Source organism: Coregonus clupeaformis, chromosome 5, assembly GCF_020615455.1.
Source record: "Coregonus clupeaformis isolate EN_2021a chromosome 5, ASM2061545v1, whole genome shotgun sequence".
Lineage (NCBI taxonomy): Eukaryota > Metazoa > Chordata > Actinopteri > Salmoniformes > Salmonidae > Coregonus > Coregonus clupeaformis.
Genome location: NC_059196.1, coordinates 7040454 through 7067399, shown reverse-complemented (window position 1 = coordinate 7067399; position 26946 = coordinate 7040454). Strand labels below are relative to the sequence as shown.

General features: G+C 42.1%; 1 protein-coding gene across 2 annotated transcripts in view; it reads left to right on the top strand.

The window, feature by feature from the left end:
• The window catches only part of LOC121559958 (membrane-associated phosphatidylinositol transfer protein 3-like), a 93477-nt gene that overhangs the window by 61228 nt on the left and 5303 nt on the right, over nt 1-26946 (top strand). Inside the window, exons 9-17 of one of the 2 annotated variants that reach the window (XM_045212248.1) lie at nt 13322-13519; nt 14299-14447; nt 16467-16583; nt 21070-21186; nt 21532-21680; nt 21987-22136; nt 22747-22930; nt 23594-23722; nt 24081-24464. In XM_045212248.1, coding sequence (XP_045068183.1) covers nt 13322-13519; nt 14299-14447; nt 16467-16583; nt 21070-21186; nt 21532-21680; nt 21987-22136; nt 22747-22930; nt 23594-23722; nt 24081-24404 — 1517 coding nt within the window. In that variant the 3' untranslated portion in view covers nt 24405-24464. The remainder of the gene's footprint in view (nt 1-13321; nt 13520-14298; nt 14448-16466; nt 16584-21069; nt 21187-21531; nt 21681-21986; nt 22137-22746; nt 22931-23593; nt 23723-24080; nt 24465-26946) is intronic. The other variant, XM_045212251.1, reaches the window with a different exon arrangement.

The following is a 26946-nucleotide window of genomic DNA, read 5'->3' as shown; positions in this document are numbered from 1 at the left end:
TTACCCATTAAACCTTATCACATAATCAACCAACGGCACAACCTTAAACTCATATGGAGCGGCAGGTAGCCCAGTAACCAAGAGCACCGTGTCAGCAACCGAGAGGTCGCCGGTTCCAATCCCCGAGCCGACCAGGTGAAAAATCTGCTGATGTGCCCCCGAGCAAGGCACCCAACCCCAATTGCTCCTGCAAGTCGCTCTGGACAAGAGCGTCTGCTAAATGACCGCAAATGTAAATATTCTCTACTTTCTCACCCATGACGTACGTCTATGTTTGGGTGAGAAAGTTCATACGTATATATCATTAGAAATGTATAGGTACCTCTCAAATAATCGCTTCGTGGTGTTTTTAGCCAATTCTTAATCAACATAAATTACTTCTTCAAACATTTTACCCGTGGAACCAAAAAATAGACTGTCATTTCCCAGACATTGCCCTTTCCCTTAGCTCTGCAGTCGCGATGGTTATGACCTGTTTTGTTACAGTATTTACACGGGGTCTTACACTCTCTAGCAAAATTCTCTAGTCTTTCCTGACTCTCCAAAAGCCATACTCTCGCTGTGTCTAGCCCCTCCCCTCGCTGTTTCTTCAAATCCGTTCCACAGTTTAGCCTCTAATTTCTCCACATCGAGATGCCCAATAAATCCATACCTCTTCTCCCAAATGGATCCATAAAACATATTTCTTCGATCTCTTCCTAACATATATATTTCATCCCCCGTTAATTCTCGGACCTCTTTAGAATATTTATTTCCCATGGTAGCAAAATAAGAAATCCCCCCGTTTAGTAATAATTCAATCAATAATTATTTCCTTTGGGACTTATTAATGGTGCGACTTTTGAAAAATGTTATGATCTGCTTTTGTAATAAACCATTTAAATTATCCAACCCATAACCCAGAGTTTTTTCAAACCCCAGTTTCATGAAAGGGATGGGACAACCATTTTTTCCTCACGCGACCGATTTTAGTCCCTTCCTTGAAACAATTATCACGTATTTCGATGGATCATTAGGTCTCACACGTATACAACCTTATACGATTTTTTGCTAACACTATCCATAACCTAGAGGTCGTAACTGCTCCAGTTTCATGAAATAGACAGAGTTAGAGCAAATCCCCAGTTGTTTATGACGCTTGACTTGTTTAATGTATCTATCTCACACGATGATAATTATCTCCCTTCCTGTTCATATTGTAAAGACTGTATCTCGTACAATCTCAATATTAACTAGTTTATTTTGGTAATAGCTATCTACCCAGAGTCAATTCCGGACCCTTCTTCCTTCCTTTATAATTCTCTTATGAGATTTTGGTAACTATTCTCTGCCCTTCACAATAATTATTATTCTCATTATTCACAAGTTCAAATAATCACACCAAAACTCATGAATAAAAATTACTGACCTTCTCCTTGCAGTTCGGATTTAAATGCTTTTTCGATCTCGTTAACGTCTTTATCGTTCATAAGATTCATCACCGGCCTGTTTATAACCTTAACGTCGAAGGCCCGTGCACGGTTTTCGGTGTCCTCAGAACGATAAAGACGTAGTTTGAGTTCCGCCCGAAGGACCATTTGTCACGAGAATTTCTATCTCTAATTAATCAAACTTAATGCTCTGAATAATTCCCAGAGGGTGTAAAGTCACTGGTTTAATCATGAATTAAACAAAGGTCCGTAACCAGCAAGAATGATCTGTATTTTTATTCATGGAGAGCTCTGGCGCCAAAAAATACATACACAGCCTTTATACCCCCTGACACACAAAGGCACTTTGCTCCGCCCACCTTTAAACAGCTCCTCAGTCCCCTTCACCCTGGAATGCTTTCTCAGCAGTTTCTAACTCCTCCCCCTCTGTTAGTGGGTTGACACTACATTATAACTCTTAACACGTTCACACATTTATACTGTATTTGGGGTGAAATCCTTTAGTCATTATTCTTAAAATACAAATTAATCTATCACTATGGTAGAGGCATGTGATGAGATTGATGTGGGTGCGATTCAGGGATAGATAAGGCACTCAAGGCGCTTCTTCCCTCGATGTCTGGCAAGGGAAGATATTGCCTGTGATGTGGACGAGGCGTTGTGGCCAGACCCAGCTGTGTGGCAAGATGCTGCCTAATTATTTTTCTTGCCTCTTTTTTTTTCTATATATTTTTTTCTGCACATTTTTTCTGCAATTTTCTTTTTCAGTTTACTGTTTTTTGTGAGCATATTCTTGTTCAGTCCAATGTAAATACAGTGGGGAGAACAAGTATTTGATACACTGCCGATTTTGCAGAAAATCACATTGTATGAAAATCACATTGTATGATTTTTAAGTAATTGATTTGCATTTTATTGCATGACATAAGTATTTGATACATCAGAAAAGCAGAACTTAATATTTGGTACAGAAACCTTTGTTTGCAATTACAGAGATCATACGTTCCCTGTAGGTCTTGACCAGGTTTGCACACACTGCAGCAGGGATTTTGGCCCACACCTCCATACAGACCTTCTCCAGATCCTTCAGGTTTCGGGGCTGTCGCTGGGCAATACGGACTTTCAGCTCCCTCCAAAGATTTTCTATTGGGTTCAGGTCTGGAGACTGGCTAGGCCACTCCAGGACCTTGAGATGCTTCTTACGGAGCCACTCCTTAGTTGCCCTGGCTGTGTGTTTCGGGTCGTTGTCATGCTGGAAGACCCAGCCACGACCCATCTTCAATGCTCTTACTGAGGGAAGGAGGTTGTTGGCCAAGATCTCGCGATACATGGCCCCATCCATCCTCCCCCTCAATACGGTGCAGTCGTCCTGTCCCCTTTGCAGAAAAGCATCCCCAAAGAATGATGTTTCCACCTCCATGCTTCACGGTTGGGATGGTGTTCTTGGGGTTGTACTCATCCTTCTTCTTCCTCCAAACACAGCAAGTGGAGTTTAGACCAAAAAGCTCTATTTTTGTCTCATCAGACCACATGACCTTCTCCCATTCCTCCTCTGGATCATCCAGATGGTCATTGGCAAACTTCAGACGAGCCTGGACATGCGCTGGCTTGAGCAGGGGGACCTTGCGTGCACTGCAGGATTTTAATCCATGACGGCGTAGTGTGTTACTAATGGTTTTCTTTGAGACTGTGGTCCCAGCTCTCTTCAGGTCATTGACCAGGTCCTGCCGTGTAGTTCTGGGCTGATCCCTCACCTTCCTCATGATCATTGATGCCCCACGAGGTGAGATCTTGCATGGAGCCCCAGACCGAGGGTGATTGACCATCATCTTGAACTTCTTCCATTTTCTAATAATTGTGCCAACAGTTGTTGCCTTCTCACCAGGCTGCTTGCCTATTGTCCTGTAGCCCATCCCAGCCTTGTGCAGGTCTATAATTTTATCCCTGATGTCCTTACACAGCTCTCTGGTCTTGGCCATTGTGGAGAGGTTGGAGTCTGTTTGATTGAGTGTGTGGACAGGTGTCTTTTATACAGGTAACGAGTTCAAACAGGTGCAGATAATACAGGTAATGATTGGAGAACAGGAGGGCTTCTTACATTTTACATTTTAGTCATTTAGCAGACGCTCTTATCCAGAGCGACTTACAGTTAGTGAATACAATTTATTTATTTATTTTTTATTTTTATTTTTTTTTTCATACTGGCCCCCCGTGGGAATCAAACCCACAACCCTGGCGTTGCAAACGCCATGCTCTATCAACTGAGCTACATCCCTGCCGGCCATTCCCTCCCCTACCCTGGACGACGCTGGGCCAATTGTGCGCCGCCCATGAGTCTCCCGGTCGCGGCCGGCTGCGACAGAGCCTGGATTCGAACCAGGATCTCTAGTGGCACAGTTAGCACTGCGATGCAGTGCCTTAGACCACTGCGCCACTCAGGAGTTCTTAAAGAAAAACTAACAGGTCTGTGAGAGCCGGAATTCTTACTGGTTGGTAGGTGATCAAATACTTATGTCATGCAATAAAATGCAAATTAATTACTTAAAAATTATACAATGTGATTTTCTGGATTTTTGTTTTAGATTCCGTCTCTCACAGTTGAAGTGTACCTATGATAAAAATAACAGACCTCTACATGCTTTGTAAGTAGGAAAACCTGCAAAATCGGCAGTGTATCAAATACTTGTTCTCTCCACTGTATATCTGCTGTGCATATGTTGCACTGACTTGTTTGGTGAAAAAAATTAAATAATAATGTTTCAACAGCATGTGTGTGTATCTGCAAATATTTCTGTGCATGTGAACAATCTGAAGAATTTTATACAATTTGAACTATTTTAGTATTATGGCAAAGCATACTAAAGATGAGAGTGCTTTTCATTATGCCCAACCGTGTGTAGTTGGTTAGACAAAAATCTGGTAATATGAATGAAGTGTGTGCCATTTCGTGCAAACGTTTGATTTTGATAATGTTATATGTAGTTTTGGTTGCAGTGCTTCATTTTGCAGGATAAATTAGGCATTTTGCAGTTTGGGTGTGTGGTTTTGTGAATTGTGTTAAGTATTTTGATAAAACCAGCCTAGTTTGCAAAATTGTGTTTTAGCAATTGGGAAAAACTGTATTAGTTGTTGTTATTACTCCCATCCTTCAGCTCCATTCAACACCTCCCATCTATCTCTTAACACCATCCATATTGGATTTCTATTTGCCATATATTTTTCAACTGTACTGTGATGTTTTACAAAAGTTCTGAACCTTTCTATTCTCAATGTTTCTACAGATCGTAAATTGAAAATAAATTTTTTTGCTAAAAGTATTATTATATTATTGATCGATTGACTATGACTTTTCAGATCACCCAGTAGTGCTATAATAATAATAATATGCCATTTAGCAGACCCTTTTATCCAAAGCGACTTAAAGTCATGTGTGCATACATTTTTACAAATGGGTGGTCCCGGGCATCGAACCCACTACCCTGGCGTTACATGCGCCATGCTCTACCAATTGAGCTACAGAGGACTCTCTGCAGGGTTAGCTCCAGGTAAATTTGGCAATCCTTTAGCCATTCCTGGACCTGTGTCCAAAAACAAGCAAATGGACAGTACCAAAACAAATGATCTAATGATTCTGTCTCTTCGCAGCAAAATCTGCAGAGCTGGGAAGATTGTATCCCCCATATAAATAACATTCTATTGGTAGCAAAAATTGTATATAATAATTTAAATTGAAAAATTCTAAGTTTTGAATCCGGCATCGTTTTGCGTATCAATTCATAAACACTATGCCATGGAATCGGTACGTCAAAAATGTCTTCCCCCTTCCACTTTCCTTTTCCATTTTTGCGGTAATGCTGCAATTATTTGGTTGTAATTTTGGGTAGAGCAGACATTTCCATATGTTTTTGTTAGCTGCATTTGCGACATAACTCCACCAGTCCTACCGATAATATCATTTACGAAGATTATACCTTTTTTTTGTTTATTGTAAAAAAAAAAGGATTTTTATCAATTAGTATATTTGAGTTTAACCACAATACAGTATTTGTTGCATTATTTGTTCTGTCGTTTCTGGAGGATTAAATTGAAATGTATGACTTGTTTTAGAAATAGTGATATTTGGGAGATTATTTCCTTTTCAAATAACTTAAAGTGAGAGGTTGTAATCTGAATAAAGGGGAAAAAGCCATTCTTGAACATTGGGTGAGACAATCTTACTAATTTGCTAGAGAACCAGTTCGGATTTAAGTATAACTTTTGTATGACTGAAGCTTTTAGTGATAGGTCTAATGCTTTAATATTTAATAATTTCTGTCCTCCGAATTAATATTCATTATATAAATAGGCCCGTTTAATTTTGTCTGGCTTGCCGTTCCAAATAAAATGGAATATTTATTTCTCATATAATTTAAAAAACTGTTCGCTAGGCATAGGCAAGACCATAAGCAAATAGGTAAACTGGGATAATACTAAAGAGTTAATCAGGGTGGCAAGATCTTATCTATTTTTGCTAACTTTCTATTAAAATGTATTGGAGTGAGATCATTTATTTCATTTGGGATATGTATTCCGAGTATATCCACATCACCATCAGACCATTTTATTGGTAAACTACATGGTAATGTAAAACATTTATTTTTTAGTGATCCAATACGTAATATAGTACATTTATTTATCATAATTTGGTTGAAATCCAGAGAGGTTAGAAAATGTATCTAGATCCTCTATGAGGCTGTGGAGGGATTCAAGTTGTGGATTTAAAAGAAAACATGAATCATCAGCGTACAATGACACCTTTGTTTTTAAGCCCTGGATTTCTAATCCCTTGATATTATTGTTGGATCTGATTTTAATAGCTAACATCTCGATGGCAATAATAAATAGATATGCCGATAGTGGACAACCTTGTTTCACTCCTCTTGACAGTTTAAAACTTTCTGAGAAATAGCCATTATTTACTATTTAACACTTAGGGTTACTATACATGATTTTAACCCAATTTATAAGAGATTGTCCAAAATTGAAATGCTCCAGGCATTTATATATAAACCCCAGTCGTACTTTATCAAATGCCTTTTCGAAGTCTGCTATGAATAGTAGGCCTGGTTTCCCAGATTTTTCATAGTGTTCTATTGTATCCAGTACTTGCCTTATATTATCTCCAATGTATCGCCCATGTAAAAAACCAGTCTAATTAGAATGAATAATGTCCGACAATACCTTTTTAATTCTATGCGCCATACATTTTGCTAGAATTTTTGCATCACAACACTGAAGTGTAAGGGGCCTCCAAATTTTTTAATGGACTGGATCTTTATATTTTCCACTTGTATCCTGTTTCAGTAATAATGAAATCAGACCTTCTTCTTGAGTGTCTGATAATCTACCATTTACATAGGAGTGGTAATGCTAATAACGGTCCTCTGAGTATATCAAAAAAGGTTTGGTATACCTCGACTGGTATGCCATCCAACCCTGGAGTTTTCCCGGACTTAAAGTATTTAATTGCATCCAGAAGTTCCTCCTCTGTAATTTCACCTTTACATTATTACATTATCAATAGAAAAAAAATCTCTACAATTTGCTTCAGTTAGAGGAGATGGAGGCGACTGAAACGAAAACATATGCTTAAAGTACTTTGTTTCCTCCTTCAAAATATCATTTGGTGAATCATGGGTGACTCCGTCATTTGTAACCAGTTTCAATACATTATTTTTGGTAGCATTCCTATGTTGAAGATTAAAAAAGAATTTGGTGCATTTTTCCCCATATTCCATCCAGTTTGCTTTATTTTTATAATATATTACACTTGATCTTTCTTGAAAAAGTTTCTCAATTTCTTTTTGTTTTTCCTCTAATTTATTCTGAGCCTCTGTGTTACAGTTTTTATTGCTATCTATCTGTTCTGTTAGACCTTCTATTTCCTTTGTTAGAGTGGACTCTTTTGACCTACATAGCTTTTGTTTTGGAGATGAGTACTGAATTGCATGGCCTCTAAAGGCACATTTAAAGGTCTCCCATACAATAAGGGGATTTGCTGTACCTATGTTATGTCGGTTATAAATTCCTCTGTCCTAGTTAAAAACAAGTTATCATCCAATAGGCTTTGATTAAATTTCCAATATCCTCGCCCACGTGGAAATTCAGTAAGAGTAATGTATATGCCAATTATATGATGGTCCGACCGCATTCTGTCCCCTATCAACACTTTTTAAACTTTTGGTGCCAACGAGAATGACATTTGAAAGAATTCAAGACGACTAGCTTGATTGAGTCTCCGCCATGTATATCTCACTAGATCAGGATATTTAAGCCTCCATATATCTACTAGTTCTAATGTATCCATGACATTCACGATTTCCTTAAGAGCATGAGGGTGATTGTTTGTAGTGTGATTTCCTTTACGGTCCATTGAGCTATTTAAAACGGTATTATAATCTCCCACCATAATAATAGAGTCTTGAATTGCTTGCAGAGTTGATAATTTATTATATATATTGTCAAAGAAGTGTGGATCATCATTATTTGGTCCGTAAAGGTTAATGAGCCATATCTGTTTATGGTCCAATAACATATTTAAAATAATCCATCTACCTTGCTTATCTGTTTGGACAATTTGCACATTCGGATCGAAATTACTGTTAATTAATATCATCACCCCTTTTGAGTTTCTTTGCCCATGGGAGAAGTATATTTCCCCCATTCCTTTTTCCATGCAACTTCATGTTGAATGAGTTTCCTGTAAACAATAGATATTATATTCCTTCTCTTGGAGCCATGTAAATATTGTTCTTCTTTTGTTATTATCTGCTAAGCCATTACAATTATAACTGGCTATACTTATTTCACCACATACCATAATGGGATACAAGTTTCAAATCTATTTATCATTATATATGTTTGTAAATTTACCAATAAAAAATACCATAGCGATTGACTGTCCATATAGCTGTACCATGATATTTGCATTGCTACTAAGTAACCCTCCAATTGTTCTCCACTAATTCCCCGCTAAAGGCCCTCACCATCCCAAGTTGGCCATCATCCCAGTGATCAGCATACCACCCCCGTCCTCCCGAATCCCTAGGCCCCCGAGAGGCCAGGACCCATCCATCGAAAACAGCACACAGTGCCACCCACAAAACAGAAGCAGGTCAACCGCCAAAAGCATTTCCAATGCTCTCACCTCAATATATATACAGTGAGGGAAAAAAGTATTTGATCCCCTGCTGATTTTGTACGTTTGCCCACTGACAAAGACATGATCAGTCTATAATTTTAATGGTAGGTTTATTTGAACAGTGAGAGACAGAATAACAACAACAAAATCCAGAAAAATGCATGTCAAAAATGTTATAAATTGATTTGCATTTTTAATGAGGGAAATAAGTATTTGACCCCTCTGCAAAACATGACTTAGTACTTGGTGGCAAAACCCTTGTTGGCAATCACAGAGGTCAGACGTTTCTTGTAGTTGGCCACCAGGTTTGCCCACATCTCAGGAGGGATTTTGTTCCACTCCTCTTTGCAGATCTTCTCCAAGTCATTAAGGTTTCGAGGCTGACGTTTGACAACTCGAACCTTCAGCTCCCTCCACAGATTTTCTATGGGATTAAGGTCTGGAGACTGGCTAGGCCAGTGTGTTACCAATTGTTTTATTGGTGACTATGGTCCCAGCTGCCTTGAGATCATTGACAAGATCCTCCCGTGTAGTTCTGGGCTGATTCCTCACCGTTCTCATGATCATTGCAACTCCACGAGGTGAGACCTTGCATGGAGCCCCAGGCCGAGGGAGATTGACAGTTATTTTGTGTTTCTTCCATTTGCGAATAATCGCACCAACTGTTGTCACCTTCTCACCAAGCTGCTTTGCGATGGTCTTGTAGCCCATTCCAGCCTTGTGTAGGTCTACAATCTTGTCCCTGACATCCTTGGAGAGCTCTTTGGTCTTGGCCATGGTGGAGAGTTTGGAATCTGATTGATTGATTGCTTCTGTGGACAGGTGTCTTTTATACAGGTAACAAGCTGAGATTAGGAGCACTCCCTTTAAGAGTGTGCTGCTAATCTCAGCTCGTTACCTGTATAAAAGACACCTGGGAGCCAGAATCTTTCTGATTGAGAGGGGGTCAAATACTTATTTCCCTCATTTTTTTCTGGATTTTTTTGTTGTTATTCTGTCTCTCACTGTTCAAATAAACCTACCATTACAATTATAGACTGATCATTTCTTTGTCAGTGGGCAAATGTGCATAATCAGCAGGGGATCAAATACTTTTTTCCCTCACTGTATAGATAGCTATTTGAAAAAATATATCCATTCAAATATCTTGCATATCTTATTTTCCATCATTATCTATTAATATGCGTAATAATGTCGGCAGTTCATGCGTAGGATTTTAACCTATAACCCGGATTGCCATTGTATTACATTACATTTTTGACAAGCAATTATTATTTTAGCAAACAATTATTGTGGTTCATCCTATATTCTCCCTAACATCCTTACCCCCTTGCAACAGATGTGGGATAAACATACACGCACATACTCTAACACACTCAAGCCCTTTCCTCCACAATCAACCATAAGATCAGATGCTCAACGGTTGTTATATCCCAGAGCCCAACTCAAGAAAGGACCTGATTTACGAATGCATATACAGTTACAGCTGTTTGAGAAAGCATGCAAGATTGAGCAAAAATGGACAACAATGTGAGATTTGATTAATCTATTTAATCTATGTCAAGTCCTAGGTGATGGAGATCAGATCCACCCTCTTCACCTGAGACACAAACACTCTGGTACCCCGTTGTAACCATTTTTCCCAAGCATCTCCGTGCAGTCAGACCTTTGATTATTTTGTGCCACTTGGGCCACAATAATAAGCCCCCTCTTTGATTGTCCGAGTGTGACCCCCTCCCCATGGGTTACTGCAGCCAGTGTTGCCAGCACTGCCACTACCTGGGTGGGGGTACCCCACCGGAATCGCCACCGGCTAGGTACAAGGTCATCAAGGTTCTCATTAGCAGCTTTGAGAATTTCCTTGTATATTATGCTCTCCCATCAGGGGGCTCTGGCTTTGTAGGACCAACCCTGACAGGCAGGCTCAGATAGTGTTGCCAGAGCTGGATAATTGATTGGAACAATATGGATGCACTCAGATACAGTGGGGAGAACAAGTATTTGATACACTGCCGATTTTGCAGGTTTTCCTACTTACAAAGCATGTAGAGGTCTGTAATTTTTATCATAGGTACACTTCAACTGTGAGAGACGGAATCTAAAACAAAAATCCAGAAAATCACATTGTATGATTTTTAAGTAATTAATTTGCATTTTATTGCATGACATAAGTATTTGATCACCTACCAACCAGTAAGAATTCCGGCTCTCACAGACCTGTTAGTTTTTCTTTAAGAAGCCCTCCTGTTCTCCACTCATTACCTGTATTAACTGCACCTGTTTGAACTTGTTACCTGTATAAAAGACACCTGTCCACACACTCAATCAAACAGACTCCAACCTCTCCACAATGGCCAAGACCAGAGAGCTGTGTAAGGACATCAGGGATAAAATTGTAGACCTGCACAAGGCTGGGATGGGCTACAGGACAATAGGCAAGCAGCTTGGTGAGAAGGCAACAACTGTTGGCGCAATTATTAGAAAATGGAAGAAGTTCAAGATGAAGGTGAGGGATCAGCCCAGAACTACACGGCAGGACCTGGTCAATGACCTGAAGAGAGCTGGGACCACAGTCTCAAAGAAAACTATTAGTAACACACTATGCCGTCATGGATTAAAATCCTGCAGCGCACGCAAGGTCCCCCTGCTCAAGCCAGCGCATGTCCAGGCCTGTCTGAAGTTTGCCAATGACCATCTGGATGATCCAGAGGAGGAATGGGAGAAGGTCATGTGGTCTGATGAGACAAAAATAGAGCTTTTTGGTCTAAACTCCACTCGCCGTGTTTGGAGGAAGAAGAAGGATGAGTACAACCCCAAGAACACCATCCCAACCATGAAGCATGGAGGTGGAAACATGGGGACAGGACGACTGCACCGTATTGAGGGGAGGATGGATGAGGCCATGTATCGCGAGATCTTGGCCAACAACCTCCTTCCCTCAGTAAGAGCATTCCAGCATGACAACGACCCGAAACACACAGCCAGGGCAACTAAGGAGTGGCTCCGTAAGAAGCATCTCAAGGTCCTGGAGTGGCCTAGCCAGTCTCCAGACCTGAACCCAATAGAAAATGTTTGGAGGAGCTGAAAGTCCGTATTGCCCAGCGACAGCCCCCAAAACCTGAAGGATCTGGAGAAGGTCTGTATGGAGGAGTGGACCAAAATCCCTGCTGCAGTGTGTGCAAACCTGGTCAAGACCTACAGGAAACGTATGATCTCTGTAATTGCAAACAAAGGTTTCTGTACCAAATATTAAGTTCTGCTTTTCTGGTGTATCAAATACTTATGTCATGCAATAAAATGCAAATTAATTACTTAAAAATCATACAATGTGATTTTCTGGATTTTTGTTTTAGATTCCGTCTCTCACAGTTGAAGTGTACCTATGATAAAAATTACAGACCTCTACATGCTTTGTAAGTAGGAAAACCTGCAAAATCGGCAGTGTATCAAATACTTGTTCTCCCCACTGTATTTACATTGGACTGAACAAGAATATGCTCACAAAAAACAGTAAACTGAAAAAGAAAATTGCAGAAAAAATGTGCAGAAAAAATATATAGAAAAAAAAAGAGGCAAGAAAAATAATTAGGCAGCATCTTGCCACACAGCTGGGTCTGGCCACAACGCCTCGTCCACATCACAGGCAATATCTTCCCTTGCCAGACATCGAGGGAAGAAGCGCCTTGAGTGCCTTATCCATCCCTGAATCGCACCCACATCAATCTCATCACATGCCTCTACCATAGTGATAGATTAATAATCTGAGCCCTAGTTATCGTACTGCCAGAGAAAGAGAGTATATTGTCAACCTGTTACAGACATATGGAATGGAAAGAAAATAGAAGGGGGGAATTACAATTCTTGCTAAAATAAGGGCAACGGAACAAGTAGAATGAACAGTTGAGTTGAAATGGATTAAGATAAAATACATTGGCCTCAACATGTCTAGGAAATTACACATTTCCCTTGTTGTCTATCTGTCTCTCTCTTTTCTCTTCATCACTCTTTCTCTTGCTCCCTCCCTCCCTCCCTCCCTCCCTCCCTCCCTCCCACTCTCCTTCTTTATTCCAGAGAGGCTCTTGTGAAGTTCAACATAAATGTATCATTGAACAGAGGGAGCGGTCACTTGTCTCTCTAATAATTATATTATTGATGCGATCTGCTTCTACTATGCCATGTCTCTTAGAGACTATTCTTCAGATCCATGTTCTCTGATACATCCATATATATCACAGGGGAAATAAAAGTTTCCTCCTTCCATCTACACGTCTACAGAGCAAACAATGCCTGTACAGAGGGGGTACAAAACAAACACATCCATCCAAACATACAGGGTTAAAGGTGATGAGTAACTAGGTCCATCTGGGCTGTAGTGTAGTTGTTTACAGTTTCCCTCACTGACTTCTCTCCCAGCTCCTGGGGTTGGGTGTGTTGATTGGTCGTCACCATCGGTCACAATCCCTGAATCATTACAAGCCCAACCTAATTACCTGACACTGTGTGTGTCCAAGGCCTTCCTCTGGAACACACAAAACAAGCCAATAACACATACTCTCCTATTAGACCATGTAACAGCATTGATTCACAGAGAACGTTACTAGTCCATTGTTATATAATTGAATTCTCCCTCCCTCTCCCTCTCTCTCATTCTTTCTTCCTATCTATCTCTCTCCCTCTCTCTCTCTCTCCCTCTCTCCCTCTCTCTCTCTAGCTGACGGTATCCAGAGCCACCCAGAGGTGTTCCTGGAGGCAGAGCCCAGTCCTGGTGCCCCGACCGTGCCCCCCTCCCCTGAAACAGACAGCAGTGGGAGGGGAGGAGGAGGAGGAGGGCGCAGGGCCAGTGTGACCAGCGTGGACAGTGAGACGTCCTTCTGCTCTGTGGGCCGGATGAGTAGCACCATCACCAACAGTGAGTGGGAAAGAGAACGAAAGAGAGACAGACAGAGAGGGAGAGAGAGAGAGGCAAGAGAAAGAGAAAGACTGAGATAGGAAGAGAGAGAGCGAGAGAGAGAGAGAGAGAGGGGGGGGAGGGGAGACTGCTCATTAGCAATTAGAAGAAAAGGGCACATTCGGGCTACGCTTTATACATTATTTATTAATCCCGAGTGGCGCAGTGTTCTAAGGCACTGCATCGCTGTGCCACTAGAGATCCTGGTTTGAATCCAGGCTCTGTCGTAGCCGGCCGCGACCGGGAGACCCATGGGGCGGCGCACAATTGGCCCAGTGTCGTCCAGGGTAGGGGAGGGAATGGTCAGCAGGGATTTATCTAAGTTGGTAGAGCATGGCGTTTGCAATGCCAGGGTTGTGGGTTCGATTCCCACGGGGGGCCAGTATAACAAATAATGTATGCACTCACAAACTGTATGTCTCTCTGGATAAGAGCGTCTGCTAAAATGTAACAAAATGTTATCAATTATCTATGGTGGGTAGATATAGCCAGACTCATGAGACCCAACTGTGCCTCCCCAGATTTTACATCAGATTAACCTACTTCTGTTGCTAATACTGTGGTGGCTAAAAGACCGGATGAATAATACCATTAGTAGCCACAAATCTCTTCAAATAACTCCAAGAAAACCTTATCTTGATATGCCTGTGTTAATTCTCTCCCTTCTGTATGTTTGTCTGTCGGTGTGTGTGTGTGTGTGTGCGTGTGTGTCTGTGTGTGTGTCTGTGTGTGTACCTCAGTTTCCAGTAGATGGTGGGGCTCTAAGAGGTTGGACTATGCTCTGTACTGTCCAGACGTGTTGACCTCCTTCCCCACCGTGGCACTGCCTCATCTCTTCCATGCCTCCTACTGGGAGTCCACTGATGTAGCTGCGTTTGTGCTCCGACAGGTAAGACACCCCCCCACCCCCCCATATGTATGTGTGTCTGTGTGTGTGTCCTGACTTTTGGGACTGGAATTCAGATCATCAACAGTCATTATTTGTGCTGTGGATTGTGGTTGTGTGTGCTTGCATGCATACGTGCATGCATATGAGCGGCAGGTAGCCTAGCAATTAAGAGGTTGGGCCAGTAACCGAAAGGTTGCTGGTTCAAATCCCAGAGCTGACTAGGTGAAAAATATGTTGATGTGCCCTTGAGCAAGGCACTTAATCCTAATTGCTCCTGTAAGTCGCTCTGGATAAGAGCATCTGCTAATTGACTAAAATGTCAAATGTAGATACGTGTGTGTGAGGGTTTGTGTGTGCTTGTATTATGTGTATGTAGGAGGTGTGTGTGGGTCTGCTAGTGGTATCCTCAGACCCTCACAAAGTGAGTAAAACCAGCCAGTGTGTCGTTTCCTATTAAAACCTGACCACTGACAGCCTTTTAACTTGGTAATTAGAGAGCAATGAGAAGAGACAAGAGCAGCCTCCCACTACAGTAAGGGGTTGTGTCTCAAATGGCACCCTATTCCCTATATAGTGCACTTATTTTGACCAGGGCCCAAAAGAAGTGCACTTTATAGGGAATAAAGTTCCATTTGGGATGCAGCCATGGTGTTGGCTGCTGCTGCTGCGGTGCCGCAGTCTTTTGTGTGGGAGAGTGACGTGAGGGGAATCAGAGAGTACACAGGAAATAAGAAGTGTTATCTATCTCTGCCGTGAAAACGGATTCTTATCTTGGATCAGTGGGTTTCAGCTCCCATCGATATTACATCAGGGAAATGGATACATATGGAACTTATGGTTCACACAAACTTACTCCCAGTCGTTCGCACAAACTTACTGCCCTTTTTATTTACTTACTGTACCATACCTAACGGCTGGTCAAGTTTGAATTAAGTAAAATCAATGACCTATTCTTTATAATATAGTATAATAATATGCCATTTAGCAGACGCTTTTATCCAAAGCGACTTACAGTCATGTTTTTACGTATGGGTTTTCCCGGGGATCAAACCCACTACCCTGGCGTTACAAGTGCCATGCTCTACCAATTAAGCTACAGAGGACCACAATTGCTGTGTAATAAGAGGTTGAACCTTAAACTAGGATCTCGTTAATGCAGTCATGGAGTAAAGCTCCTTCCCTCACTGCGACCTGTCCTTTCCTCTCCTCCTCTTTGAAAACACATAATTAGCCCGGCTGTTTCATTAGCCCGGCTGTTTCATTTGCCCGGCTGTTTCATTTGCCCGGCTGTTTCATTTGCCCGGCTGTTTCATTAGCCCGGCTGTTTCATTTGCCCGGCTGTTTCATTAGCCCGGCTGTTTCATTAGCCCGGCTGTTTCATTAGCCCGGCTGTTTCATTTGCTCGGCTGTTTCATTTGCCCGGCTGTTTCATTTACCCGGCTGTTTCATTTGCCCGGCTGTTTCATTTGCCCGGCTGTTTCATTAGCCCGGCTGTTTCATTAGCCCGGCTGTTTCATTAGCCCGGCTGTTTCATTAGCCCGGCTGTTTCATTAGCCCGGCTGTTTCATTAGCCTGGCTACACATTGATTAGGCTAAAGATAGACAAGTTATTTTCTCTCAACTTCTGAGATTTTATGTACATGTAGTCCACTTCATAACGGATCATCCTCTAGCTTAATGTGCCTCAATCTTCCTCTTGACAAATGAGCTCCTGTTAGCAGCTGTGACAGTGTACGCCTCAAGATAATGACAGTCCTAGTTTCATTCTCTCTCAATTGTGTTAGAGCACCAGAGGATGAAAATTCCATGTCATTGTTTTGTCTGTAGGTCATGTGACAGTCTAGTATATGTATGCCACTCCACTGATAAATGTGCATCAGGTGCCTAAATGTAGACTAGGGTTTCTGTTTGAGAAGTGCCGTCATACTGAGTGGACTAGGCCGGCGGTGGATTAATGAACCGTGTGTGTATGTGTGTGTGTGTGTGTGCATGCTTGTGTGCATGCGTGTGTCCATGCAGCTCATGCGATGCGACAGTGTGAAGACCCAGGAAGCTGACAGCAAGGACTCAGCCCCCTTCTCTCCATCTAGCCCACGGGAGAAGTGGCTTCGCAGGAGGACGCCTGTCAAACTGAGGGTGAGGAAACCAACATGAGTTTTTCATGGAAGATAAAGGACAGTTCGGTAGGAAGTGTCAATATCACCTTTATCCCCACACTGTGGATTCTATGGCTGTGTCCAAAATGGCACCCTATTCCCTATATAGTGTACAATACTACTTTTGACCAGGGCCCTGGATAAAAGAAGTGCGCTATATAGAGAATAGGGTGGCATTTTGGACACACCCTACTGTGTGTATTGGAGAAAGAAGCAGATTATATTCTGTTCAATCCCTGTATGAAGAAATTCCAATAAATATTGAATCATCTTTAGCTGAAATCTGCTCGAGACGATCAAACTTTTTCTAATTGAATCTCAGTCAGAGATAAAGCGATAAGGATGTGTGCGCGTACACACTAAGTCACGCGAGCACACACGTACGCACACACACGGTTACACACGCACTCTTACCATCAGCTTCACACATCTTTTCACAGCTGTAGTAATTTCTGCCTCAATAGCTTTGGTCTCTTTTAGTTGAGCAAACAAATACACCAACACTGAATGGGCGAAGATCTTCTGCAATCTTGTGCAATTGTTTCTTGTGTGTCAATCTGTGGGCTGAGACCTAAATGTCAGAAAGAAGACCCATTGTTTCACCTTGGATCATTGATGCTAGCACAACAAAAAAATGAACTGATACTCCACCATAAAAGACAACATGACTACTGCCAGGCTGAAAGGTCAGCCCATTCTATTTCTGGGCCATCTTTTAGTCACAGTATATTCAAAGGAAATAATTCAATAACAATGGGCTTTTGTCCTGTTATATTATGTACTGCGTGGCCCACTGGAACATATCTATGTTTAAGGAAACTGGCCGAAGGTTTTATTTTTGGACTGTGTCTTACATGCACTGCTCCAGCCTCTAAGCCTGTGATCTTTGTCTCTTGTGTAAGTGGTAGAGGAGCAACAGCTGGAGGAGGAGCAGCTTGGAGAACATGACCTGAATATGATATCTGTTATTGCTGTATTGCTATACAGTCTCCTGGTAACATGTATATACTTCATCTGGGCTTTGCCAGCTCATCCAGGGGATAGTGATAGTGCTGCAGACATGCCAGTGTGTAGAACTCTGTGTGTGTATTTCCAGTGTGTGTGTGTGTATGTGTGTGTGTGTGTGTGTGTGTGTGTGTGTGTGTGTGTGTGTATGTGTGTGTGTGTGTGTGTGTGTGTGTGTGTGTGTGTGTGTGTGTGTGTGTGTGTGTGTGTGTGTGTGTGTGTGTGTGTGTGTGTGTGTGTGTGTGTGTGTGTGTGTGTGTGCCACAGCTTCAGCATGGCTCGGTACTAGCGAGGATTAATTATTGACAAACTTAATCAATATGCAAAATGTTTACCTGCTTCATTAGATGACATTAGCTGAGGTCCCACTATTCATGATACAGACACTAACACATCACATCAGTCTACAACATTGGTTAGTGAGCTCAAACTAGGCTCATGGAGCTATGTTTTAAGAGTATTATGGAGACCTTGATACAGTTCCGCTGCATATGATGTGGTAGTTCATGTACAATAAACGATGTACCATTTGGGAACACTGTGTATTTCTGTGACATCGATTATGCTCAGAAATGCCCCAAAAAGCACGTCAGGTTTCATTAGATAGTTAGGGCTCTATTTTCGGCTGCCGTTAAGGCGGCGCTAGTGTCTAACGCCCTCTCTTTGGCAATTTTGACTTGTAAAAGCCAGCGTTCTGCTATTTTCCAACCCTGGTGCAATTGGTTATGACATCGATTTTGCCAGCGGAAGCGCACAGTAACCTAAACAGTAGCCTATAACCAATGTTTTATTATATCACTAGCAGCAAAACAGTCAACAGGCATTCCTTTCTTCATATTGGACATTATTTATGTCCATGCAGCTTGTTCTTCATTAGGCATATGTACGATGCCCATTGAATAAAAGGTTTTAGTGACTGTAGGAAGTCTGTTTAGGAACACCAAGTTATTACAATAGACTGCTTATTGTTTTTCCTTTATCATTTTGTAAAAAAATTGCATCTTCCACTTTCATCTGTTGGACCTATCAGTCAAATCGCAGGAATTCCGATTACTGTCCTTGGTGCTGTATCCACTTGTAGCCTAGACTATTTGCCTGTTCATTTGTTTACCTTAGTAAGTCAGTAACAGGCCATATCAATGGTGATGGTAATCTTATCTTATTATAACGTTTGGGCAATGTCCAATTGTCCATGGCTCGAATGCGGTGCATTTACGAAAAGCGAATGCAATGTGTGTAGTCAAATATTTCCATGTTGAAGCCAATAAAAAAACTAGATTGGCTACATGTTTGTTATAACTAGGCCTATTGGAGGGTTACTGTATAGTGTTTAATAAACTATCTTCAATGGATAAGACAAACATCCATGCCTCGTGCCCGAAGAGACCATAGGCCTACATGTGCACACATTGCCTTATGCTCATGGAACGAGTGATGCGATTTATGATATCACGCTTCTGACCCGATCCTATTTAGAAATATTGTTGTTGTTTTAAAAAACAGATTGATTGTTTTCCATTTAATTTGATTAAAAATCTAACTTACTAGAAAGATTCACCATCCATGAGTTTATGTTAAGAAAACGTACATGGCTCGAATGCAATGCAATTTCATCTGCTATTTCTGAAGAAGGGCAATTATGATCTGTTTGATGGTTTCATTATGTTTATAAAACATTATATTTGGGAGCAGTATAACAGTGAGTGGACATTTCTCTTTATATTGGATCTTTATCCAGCTCCTGTGAAAGGTTTGGATGTGCGTAAAACCCTCCATAGTCTAAATGGCCTTGTCTGTATTATAAGCCCACGAGGAGCAAGTATGGTACCTGTAACTTTATTTAAACATAGCCTATTTAAAACAAGTGTTTTTATTTTATTAGAATTATACACTTTTTAGGCCTTATCAATAGCCTAGTGAATTTCATCTTGCTTATTGACTACATTTGGCATGTCCATGTCCAGACTGCAATTAACAGTAGGCCTAGCCCTTATATCAGTGTGAATGCTATAGCCTATGTTTAACAATGTAATTCCATATTGAAGCAATGCAATTAGAACAATGTGGCCGGCAAACATGTTCAAAATATTTAGCAAATATGGGGCAGGCTATTTACGAGCTAGGCTATAACGGACTAACATTCAAATTGGAGTTGATGACAACACAATACGTAAATACACAACTTGAAGCAACCACATATTTAGCCATGGACCACGTTCTGATTGTCCAGTGAGGTGTCAAGCCTCGACACACCCACAACTTGTTCATTCATCAAAACCCAGCCCTTTCGCGCCACTGCCAACTACTGCTCCCATAATTCCGGTTGTGAAAATAGCTAAAATATTTCTCAAACACCCCCGAACCTATAATGCTACTGCCAGCGCAAACATTTACCATTGGGTTAGGTTTGTTAAAATAGAGCCCTTAAAGTACAGACGCTACTGCACCACAACCCTTATAAATTGCCCTTCAAGTGTTCCTGAAAGTTTCCTTCAGTCAAACCCAATCACTCTATCACCAACCACCTGTGGTTATGACTGAGGTAATGCAGCATGGCATCACTGTAACAGAGCCAGGGAATTACATCTGCAAACTCCTCTGCTTTCATTTCCTATTTAAATCCCACCAGCTCAGCAATAAAGTTGGTTTATGTCCCAAATGGCATGCTATTCCCTATGTAGTGCACTACTTTTGACTAGAGCCATATGGGCCCTGGTCAAAAGTAGTGTGCACTACATATTGAATAGGGTGCCATTTGGGACGCAATCATAGAGTTAGAGGATTTCTCCTTAGCTCAGCTCAGTTAGAGTTATTCATACTGCCATTTGAAATGAGATGTAGTGAAGGGGAACCAGAACCACACTCCTACTGTAACCAGGGTTCATGGAGATTTGACAGCCTTCTTCTGAGACTCATTCGCCACACGTCTCAAATGTGATGCATCGCATCAAAACAGGGAAAAAGTAGGGCTATTTGTCATCCTTTCTTTGACATCCCATTTCCTCCTGCCGATGTAAACACTACATCTGAGGAGGAGTGATGCAGAAAGTAATGAAAGACAAATGCGTAGTCCCAAATGGCACCCTATTCCCTTTATAGTGCATTACATTTGACCAGGGATCATGGTCTCTGGTCAAAAGTAGTGCACTATATGGGTAATACACTCTTAGAAAAAAGGGTTCCAAAAGGGTTCTTCTGCTGTCCCCATTGGATAACCCTTTTTGGTTCCAGGTACAACCCTTTTCGGTTCAATGTAGAACCGTCTGTGGAAAGGGTTCTACATGGAACCCAAAAGGGTTCTACCTGGAACCAAAGGAGTTCTACTTGGAACCAAAAATGGTTATTGAAAGGGTTCTCCTTTTAGGTTCTAGATAGCATCTTTTTTTCTAAGAGTGTAGGGTGCCATTTGGGATGCACACAAAGCCAAAGAGAAGTGACAATAAATCGCTTTCCTCATGCAGAACGTGACTGGCAACCACAGGGTGAATGATGTCATCGCCACAGAGGAGGGACCACAGACTCTGGTTGGTCGGTTCATGTACGGCCCCCTGGACATGGTGACTCTGACTGGAGAGAAGGTGACGACATGACACAACATGCCTCAGCAATAAACATTATTCATTAAACGTGTCTGCGTGTCAATAAAGATAAACCCATAGTGCTCTGACGAAGGATCTTGCTCCTGAACCTTTTTGCATAATTTGCAAACACTAGTTGCACTATTTACAACACTATAGTTGCAACACTTTTAAAAGTGTCTGCGTGTCAATAAAGTGAAATTGATACTTCTCTTATAGTGGTCTGACAAAGGAATTTGCTTTGACAGACGTCAACACTAAAGTTTATTGAAGGGAATTCAATTGCTGCCCTGAACCGTTCGTTATCTTATCATCTTATCATGAATCTATCTTGTCCTCTCCCAGGTGGACATTCTCCTGATGACCCAGCCCCAGTCCGGCCGCTGGGTCCACTTTGACACAGAGGTGACCACCAGTAGTGGTAGAGTGGTCTACACCATCCCCAAGAGCAAGAAGCTGGCCACCGGGGTCTACCCTATCAAAATGGTGGTCAAGTAAGCAAACAGCTCCATTTTATTTCTTAATGAAATGTAACCACAGCATGTTTGTTACAGTATGTTAGAGGTTGTATCAATAATGAAAAGGATGCGGGTTGGGATGAGTTCCCATGAAAGTGGAGGAGTACGGCATTACATTTCAGCCCATATCAGTGATGGAGCTAAAGTACTGTGAAGCTCTAACAGTGTACTCACAGGTTGTTGAATAACAATGAGCCCAAGAGGTACTGCTGCTGTGAATTACCACCATACCTAGCAATCATCCTCCCTCCTCTCCCCCTCTCTTTACCTCTCTCTCCCCAGGGGAGATCAGACGAGTGCGGAGGCCTACCTGACGGTGCTGCCCAGGGGGATGGAGTGTGTGGTGTTCAGCATCGATGGCTCCTTCGCTGCTAGCGTCTCCATCATGGGCAGCGACCCTAAAGTCCGCCCCGGAGCTGTGGACGTCGTCAGGTAACTGATGCCTCCAAGTGTGTGTGTGCGAGTGTTTGTGAATGTGTGTGTTTGTGAATGTGCCTTCCAGCTTTTGTTTGATTAAGGAGCAGTTCAAGCAGAGATAACTTATTAATGGAATGAAAATTATAACTAAATTGCAATGCCAACAAGTAATCTGTTCAGCTCAGAATATTATCCTTTTATTTTGTCACATTAAAGGGAGGTTGAAGGAAGTTGCTAACTAGCGTTAGAGCAATTGCTAACTAGCATTAGCGCAATAACTGGAAGTCTACCTGAACAGCTGTAGACTTCCAGTCATTGCGCTAACGCTAGTTAGCACTGGTTCGCAAGACTACCTCTAACGTCCTTCATACTGGACACAGATACATAGAAAATGTATCCACGAGTTCATCTGACTCTGGGGAAGTAGATAAAGGGCTTCATTGTCAACAATCCTGAAGTATCCCTTTAATACATGAAGGGAGAAAACAAACACTAAAAAGATGACTGAGAAAAATAAGAAAATATACCATAAATCTCAGAGGAATATTATTGATGTCAGTCTGTGTTTATGTTCAGTGAAAACGGTAATTCTCAGAGGAATGTATCTATTTATCTTTGTGTCCAGACACTGGCAGGACCTGGGCTATCTTATCATCTACATCACAGGGAGGCCAGACATGCAGAAGCAGCGCGTGGTGTCATGGCTGTCCCAACACAACTTCCCCCAGGGCATGATCTTCTTCTCTGAGGGCTTGGTCCACGACCCACTGAGACAGAAAACCATCTTCCTCAGGAACCTAGTGCAGGAGGTACAATACATTCATAATACAGTGGATCTCTTTTTCTTTCTTTCTCTCTATCTCGACTCCTTCTCTTTGTGTATGTCTCTTTCTCTCTTTCTTTCTCTCTCTCCCCTCTATATGTCTCTCATTCTATTTTTTCTCTCCCTTTCTCTCTCTCTCTTTTTCTCTCTCTCCCTTCCTCCCCTATTTCTCACGCACACTTCTTTGGTTCTCACATTGACATTGACTTTGTAGGCACAGCAGTATAACCTCTGGTCGCACTGCATAAAAGTGCCAAACCCATCATCAAGTGTTACTTCCCTTCCCTCTCTGTCTCTCTCCCTCCTTCTATCTTTCTATCTATCTTTCATTCTTTCTTTCTTTCTTTCTTTCTTTCTTTCTTTCTTTCTTTCTTTCTTTCTTTCTTTCTTTCTTTCTTTCTTTCTTTCTTTCTTTCTTTCTTTCTTTCTTTCTCTCTCTCTCTCTCTCTCTCTCTCTCTCTCTCTCTCTCTCTCTCTCTCTCTCTCTCTCTCTCTCTCTCTCTCTCTCTCTCTCTCTCTCTCTCTCTCTCTCTCTCTCTCTCTCTCTCTCTCTCTCTCTCTCTCGCTCTCCCTCTCTGTCTCTCTCCCTCTTTCTCTCTCTCTTTCACCCTCCCTCTCTGTCTCTCTCTCTTTTCTCTCTCTCTGCCAGTGTCACATTAAGATCAACTCAGCCTATGGCTCCATGAAGGACATCTCCGTGTACAACATGCTGGGTCTGAGTCCTTCCCAGATTTATATTGTGGGCAGGCCTTCCAAGAAGTACCAGAATCAATGCCAGGTAGACATCAGGGAACTGTACACTCTTCTACTTTTCTTTAACGTTCAAGCTAATGGCATTGATTCACTAATAGCTATCGATCGTGTTTTGATGTATCTATTCCGGTCTGTCTGTGGCTTTTGTTCTTTCCTGTCACTCTCCATCTCTATCTACCTGTTTAGTCTTCTATTATTTTATCAAACATGGCCACTCTCACTAACTGTCTCCTTCTCTCTCTCTCTCTCTCTCTCTCTCTCTCTCTCTCTCTCTCTCTCTCTCTCTCTCTCTCTCTCTCTCTCTCTCTCTCTCTCTCTCTCTCTCTCTCTCTCTCTCTCTCTCTCTCTCTCTCTCTCTCTCTCTCTCGCTCTCTCTCCCATAGTTCCTAAGTGATGGCTATGCAGTGCATCTCTCCTCACTGCAGTTTGGCCACCGGGCCAGACCAAAGAAGACCCCCTCAGTCCGCATGGTCCTGAAGAAAGGCTCCTTCGGCCTCTCTGCCAAGCCTGACTTCCTGTGTAAACGCACCCACCTGAGGAGGACCATGTCTGTCCAGCACCCTGACCCTCCCTGCACACCTAACCCCAAGCCTGAGCGGGCCCAGAGCCAACCAGAGTCTGACCAGGACCCTGGGGGAGGAGGAGGGAGTGGCGGCCATGGTGTCTGGGGGCGGGCCTCCATGCACCGTGGAGACACCACACCCTGACGGACAGAGAGAGATGGAGGGAGGATGGAAGAGGAGGAGGACAGGGGTCTCAGTGTCAAGGTTAGCATTCACACTTAAATGGTTTAGGTTTCCCTATATTATACTCCTATGATCATACTGTCTCTCTAAATTGCAACAAACTGAAAAATATCCCCCCCAGAACCTGTTTCTGTGTTGGTGTACTTGAGGCTGTGAAAATACCTTGTTCCCTCTTCCATTGTGTAATTTGTGTAGACTTTACTGCAGCATATTGGTAATTATGTAATGTGAATAAATTAATTCATTTTGAATCATTTAGACATTCACTTTTGGCTCTTCAGCATTGTGTCCTGCCTTTGAGAACACAAGGCTTTGGAAAGCTTTGACTCCAACACAGATTGATTTGCTTTGCTCCTATTGTACTCTGGTGCATTCAATAAATGTTCACCTTGATTTTGTTATGTTTTGTGGTGTGATACACAAGGGTCATCACAGCTACTGTCTGAGAGAAGGAGAGAGGGGCAGAGAGGAGAGTGAGAGAAGAGTGAAACATGGAGAGAGAGACTGCAGTCAGAAAGATGGAGAGAGATGAAAGATAGAAAGAAAGAGGGATGGAGAAAAAAAGCAGACAGGAAGAAATAGAGAGAGGGGGGTGAGCAGACAGAGAGAAATGGAGAGAGAGCAGAGATCAGTCTGTATACTCCCTCATAAATATTCATGCAGGAACCTGAGGTAGCTGTGCTATTATTAGGAACAGCTCCTTTATTTTCAAAGCCCAATGCCTCCTATTTTCCGATTTAACAGAGGGCCTGATGAGCTACAACTGGAGTGTCCAGTCAAGCACGAAATCCACTCATTTCTAGATTTGGGAATAGTGTTTCTGCAATTAAGGAGATTAGGGCCTAATTTATTTATATTTACTGATTTCCTTATATGAACTGTAACGCGGCAAAATCTTAGAAATTGTTGCATGTTGCGTTTATATTTTTGTTCAGTATAGTTGCCTTTTGTTGGTCATGATAATGCCCAGGTGTATGGGAGAATTCACTGTTCACTTACAGTGCATTCGTAAAGTATTCAGGCCCTTCCCTTTTTCCACATTTTGTTAAGTTACAGCCTTATTCTAAAATGTATTAAATGAATTTTTTTCCTCATCAATCTACACAATCCATAATTACAAAGCGAAAACAGGTTTTTAGAAATTTTTGCAAATGTATTAAAAATGAAAAACAGAAATAACTTATTTACAAAAGTATTCAGACCCTTTGGTATGAGACTCAAAATTGAGCTCAGGTGCATCCTGTTTCCATTTTTCATCATTGAGATGTTTCTACAACTTGATTGGAGTCCACCTGTGGTAAATTCAATTGATTGGACATGATTTGGAAAGACACACACCTGTCTATATAAGGTCCCACAGTTAACAGTGCATGTCAGAGCAAAAACTAAGCCATGAGGTCGAAGGAATTGTCCCCCCAAAAATTCTGCAGCGTTGAAGGTCCCAAAGTACACAGTGGCCTCCATCATTCTTAAATGGAAGAAGTTTGAAACCAACAAGACTCCTCCTAGAGCTGGCCGCCCGGCCAAACTGAGCAATCGGGGGAGAAGGGCCTTGGTCAGGGAGGTGACCAAGAACCCAATGGTCACTCTGACAGAGCTCCAGAGTTCCTCTGTGGAGATGGGAGAACCTTCCAGAAGGACAAACATCTCCGAAGCACTCCACCAATCAGGCGTTTATGGTAGAGTGGCCAGACAGAAGCCCCTCCTCAGTAAAAGGCACATGACAGCCCGCTTGGAGTTTGCCAAAAGGCACCTAAAGGACTCTCAGACCATGAGAAACAAGATTCTCTGGTCTGATGAAACCAAGATTGAACTCTTTGGCCAAAATGCCAAGGATCACTTCTGGAGGAAACCTGGCACCATCCCTATGGTAAAGCATGGTGGTGGCAGCATCATGCTGTGGGGATGTTTTTCAGCGGCAGGGACTGGGAGACTAATCAGGATCGAGAGAAAGATGAACGGAGCAAAGTACAGAGAGATCCTTGATGAAAACCTGCTCCAGAGCGCTCAGGACCTCAGACTGGGGCGAAGGTTCACCTTCCAACAGGACAACGACCCTAAGCACACAGCCAAGACAACGCAGGAGTGGCTTTGAGACAAGTCTCTGAATGTCCTTGAGTGGCCCAGCCAGAGCCCGGATTTGAACCCGATCGAACATCTCTGGAGAGACCTGAAAATAGCTGTGCAACAACACTCCCCATCCAACCTGACAGATCTTGAGAGGATCTGTAGAGAAGAATGGGAGAAACTCCCCAAATACAGGTGCCAAGCTTGTAGCGTCATACCCAAGAAGACTCAAGGCTGTAATCGCTGCCAAAGGTCCTTCAACAAAGTACTGAGTACTTATGTAAATGTGATATTTCAGATTTATTTTATTTTATACATTTGCAACATTTTCTGAAAACCTTTGTCATTATGGGGTATTGTGTGTAGACTGGTGAGGGAAAAAACCTATTCAATTTTAGAATAAGACTGTAACGTAACAACATTTGGAAAAAGTCAT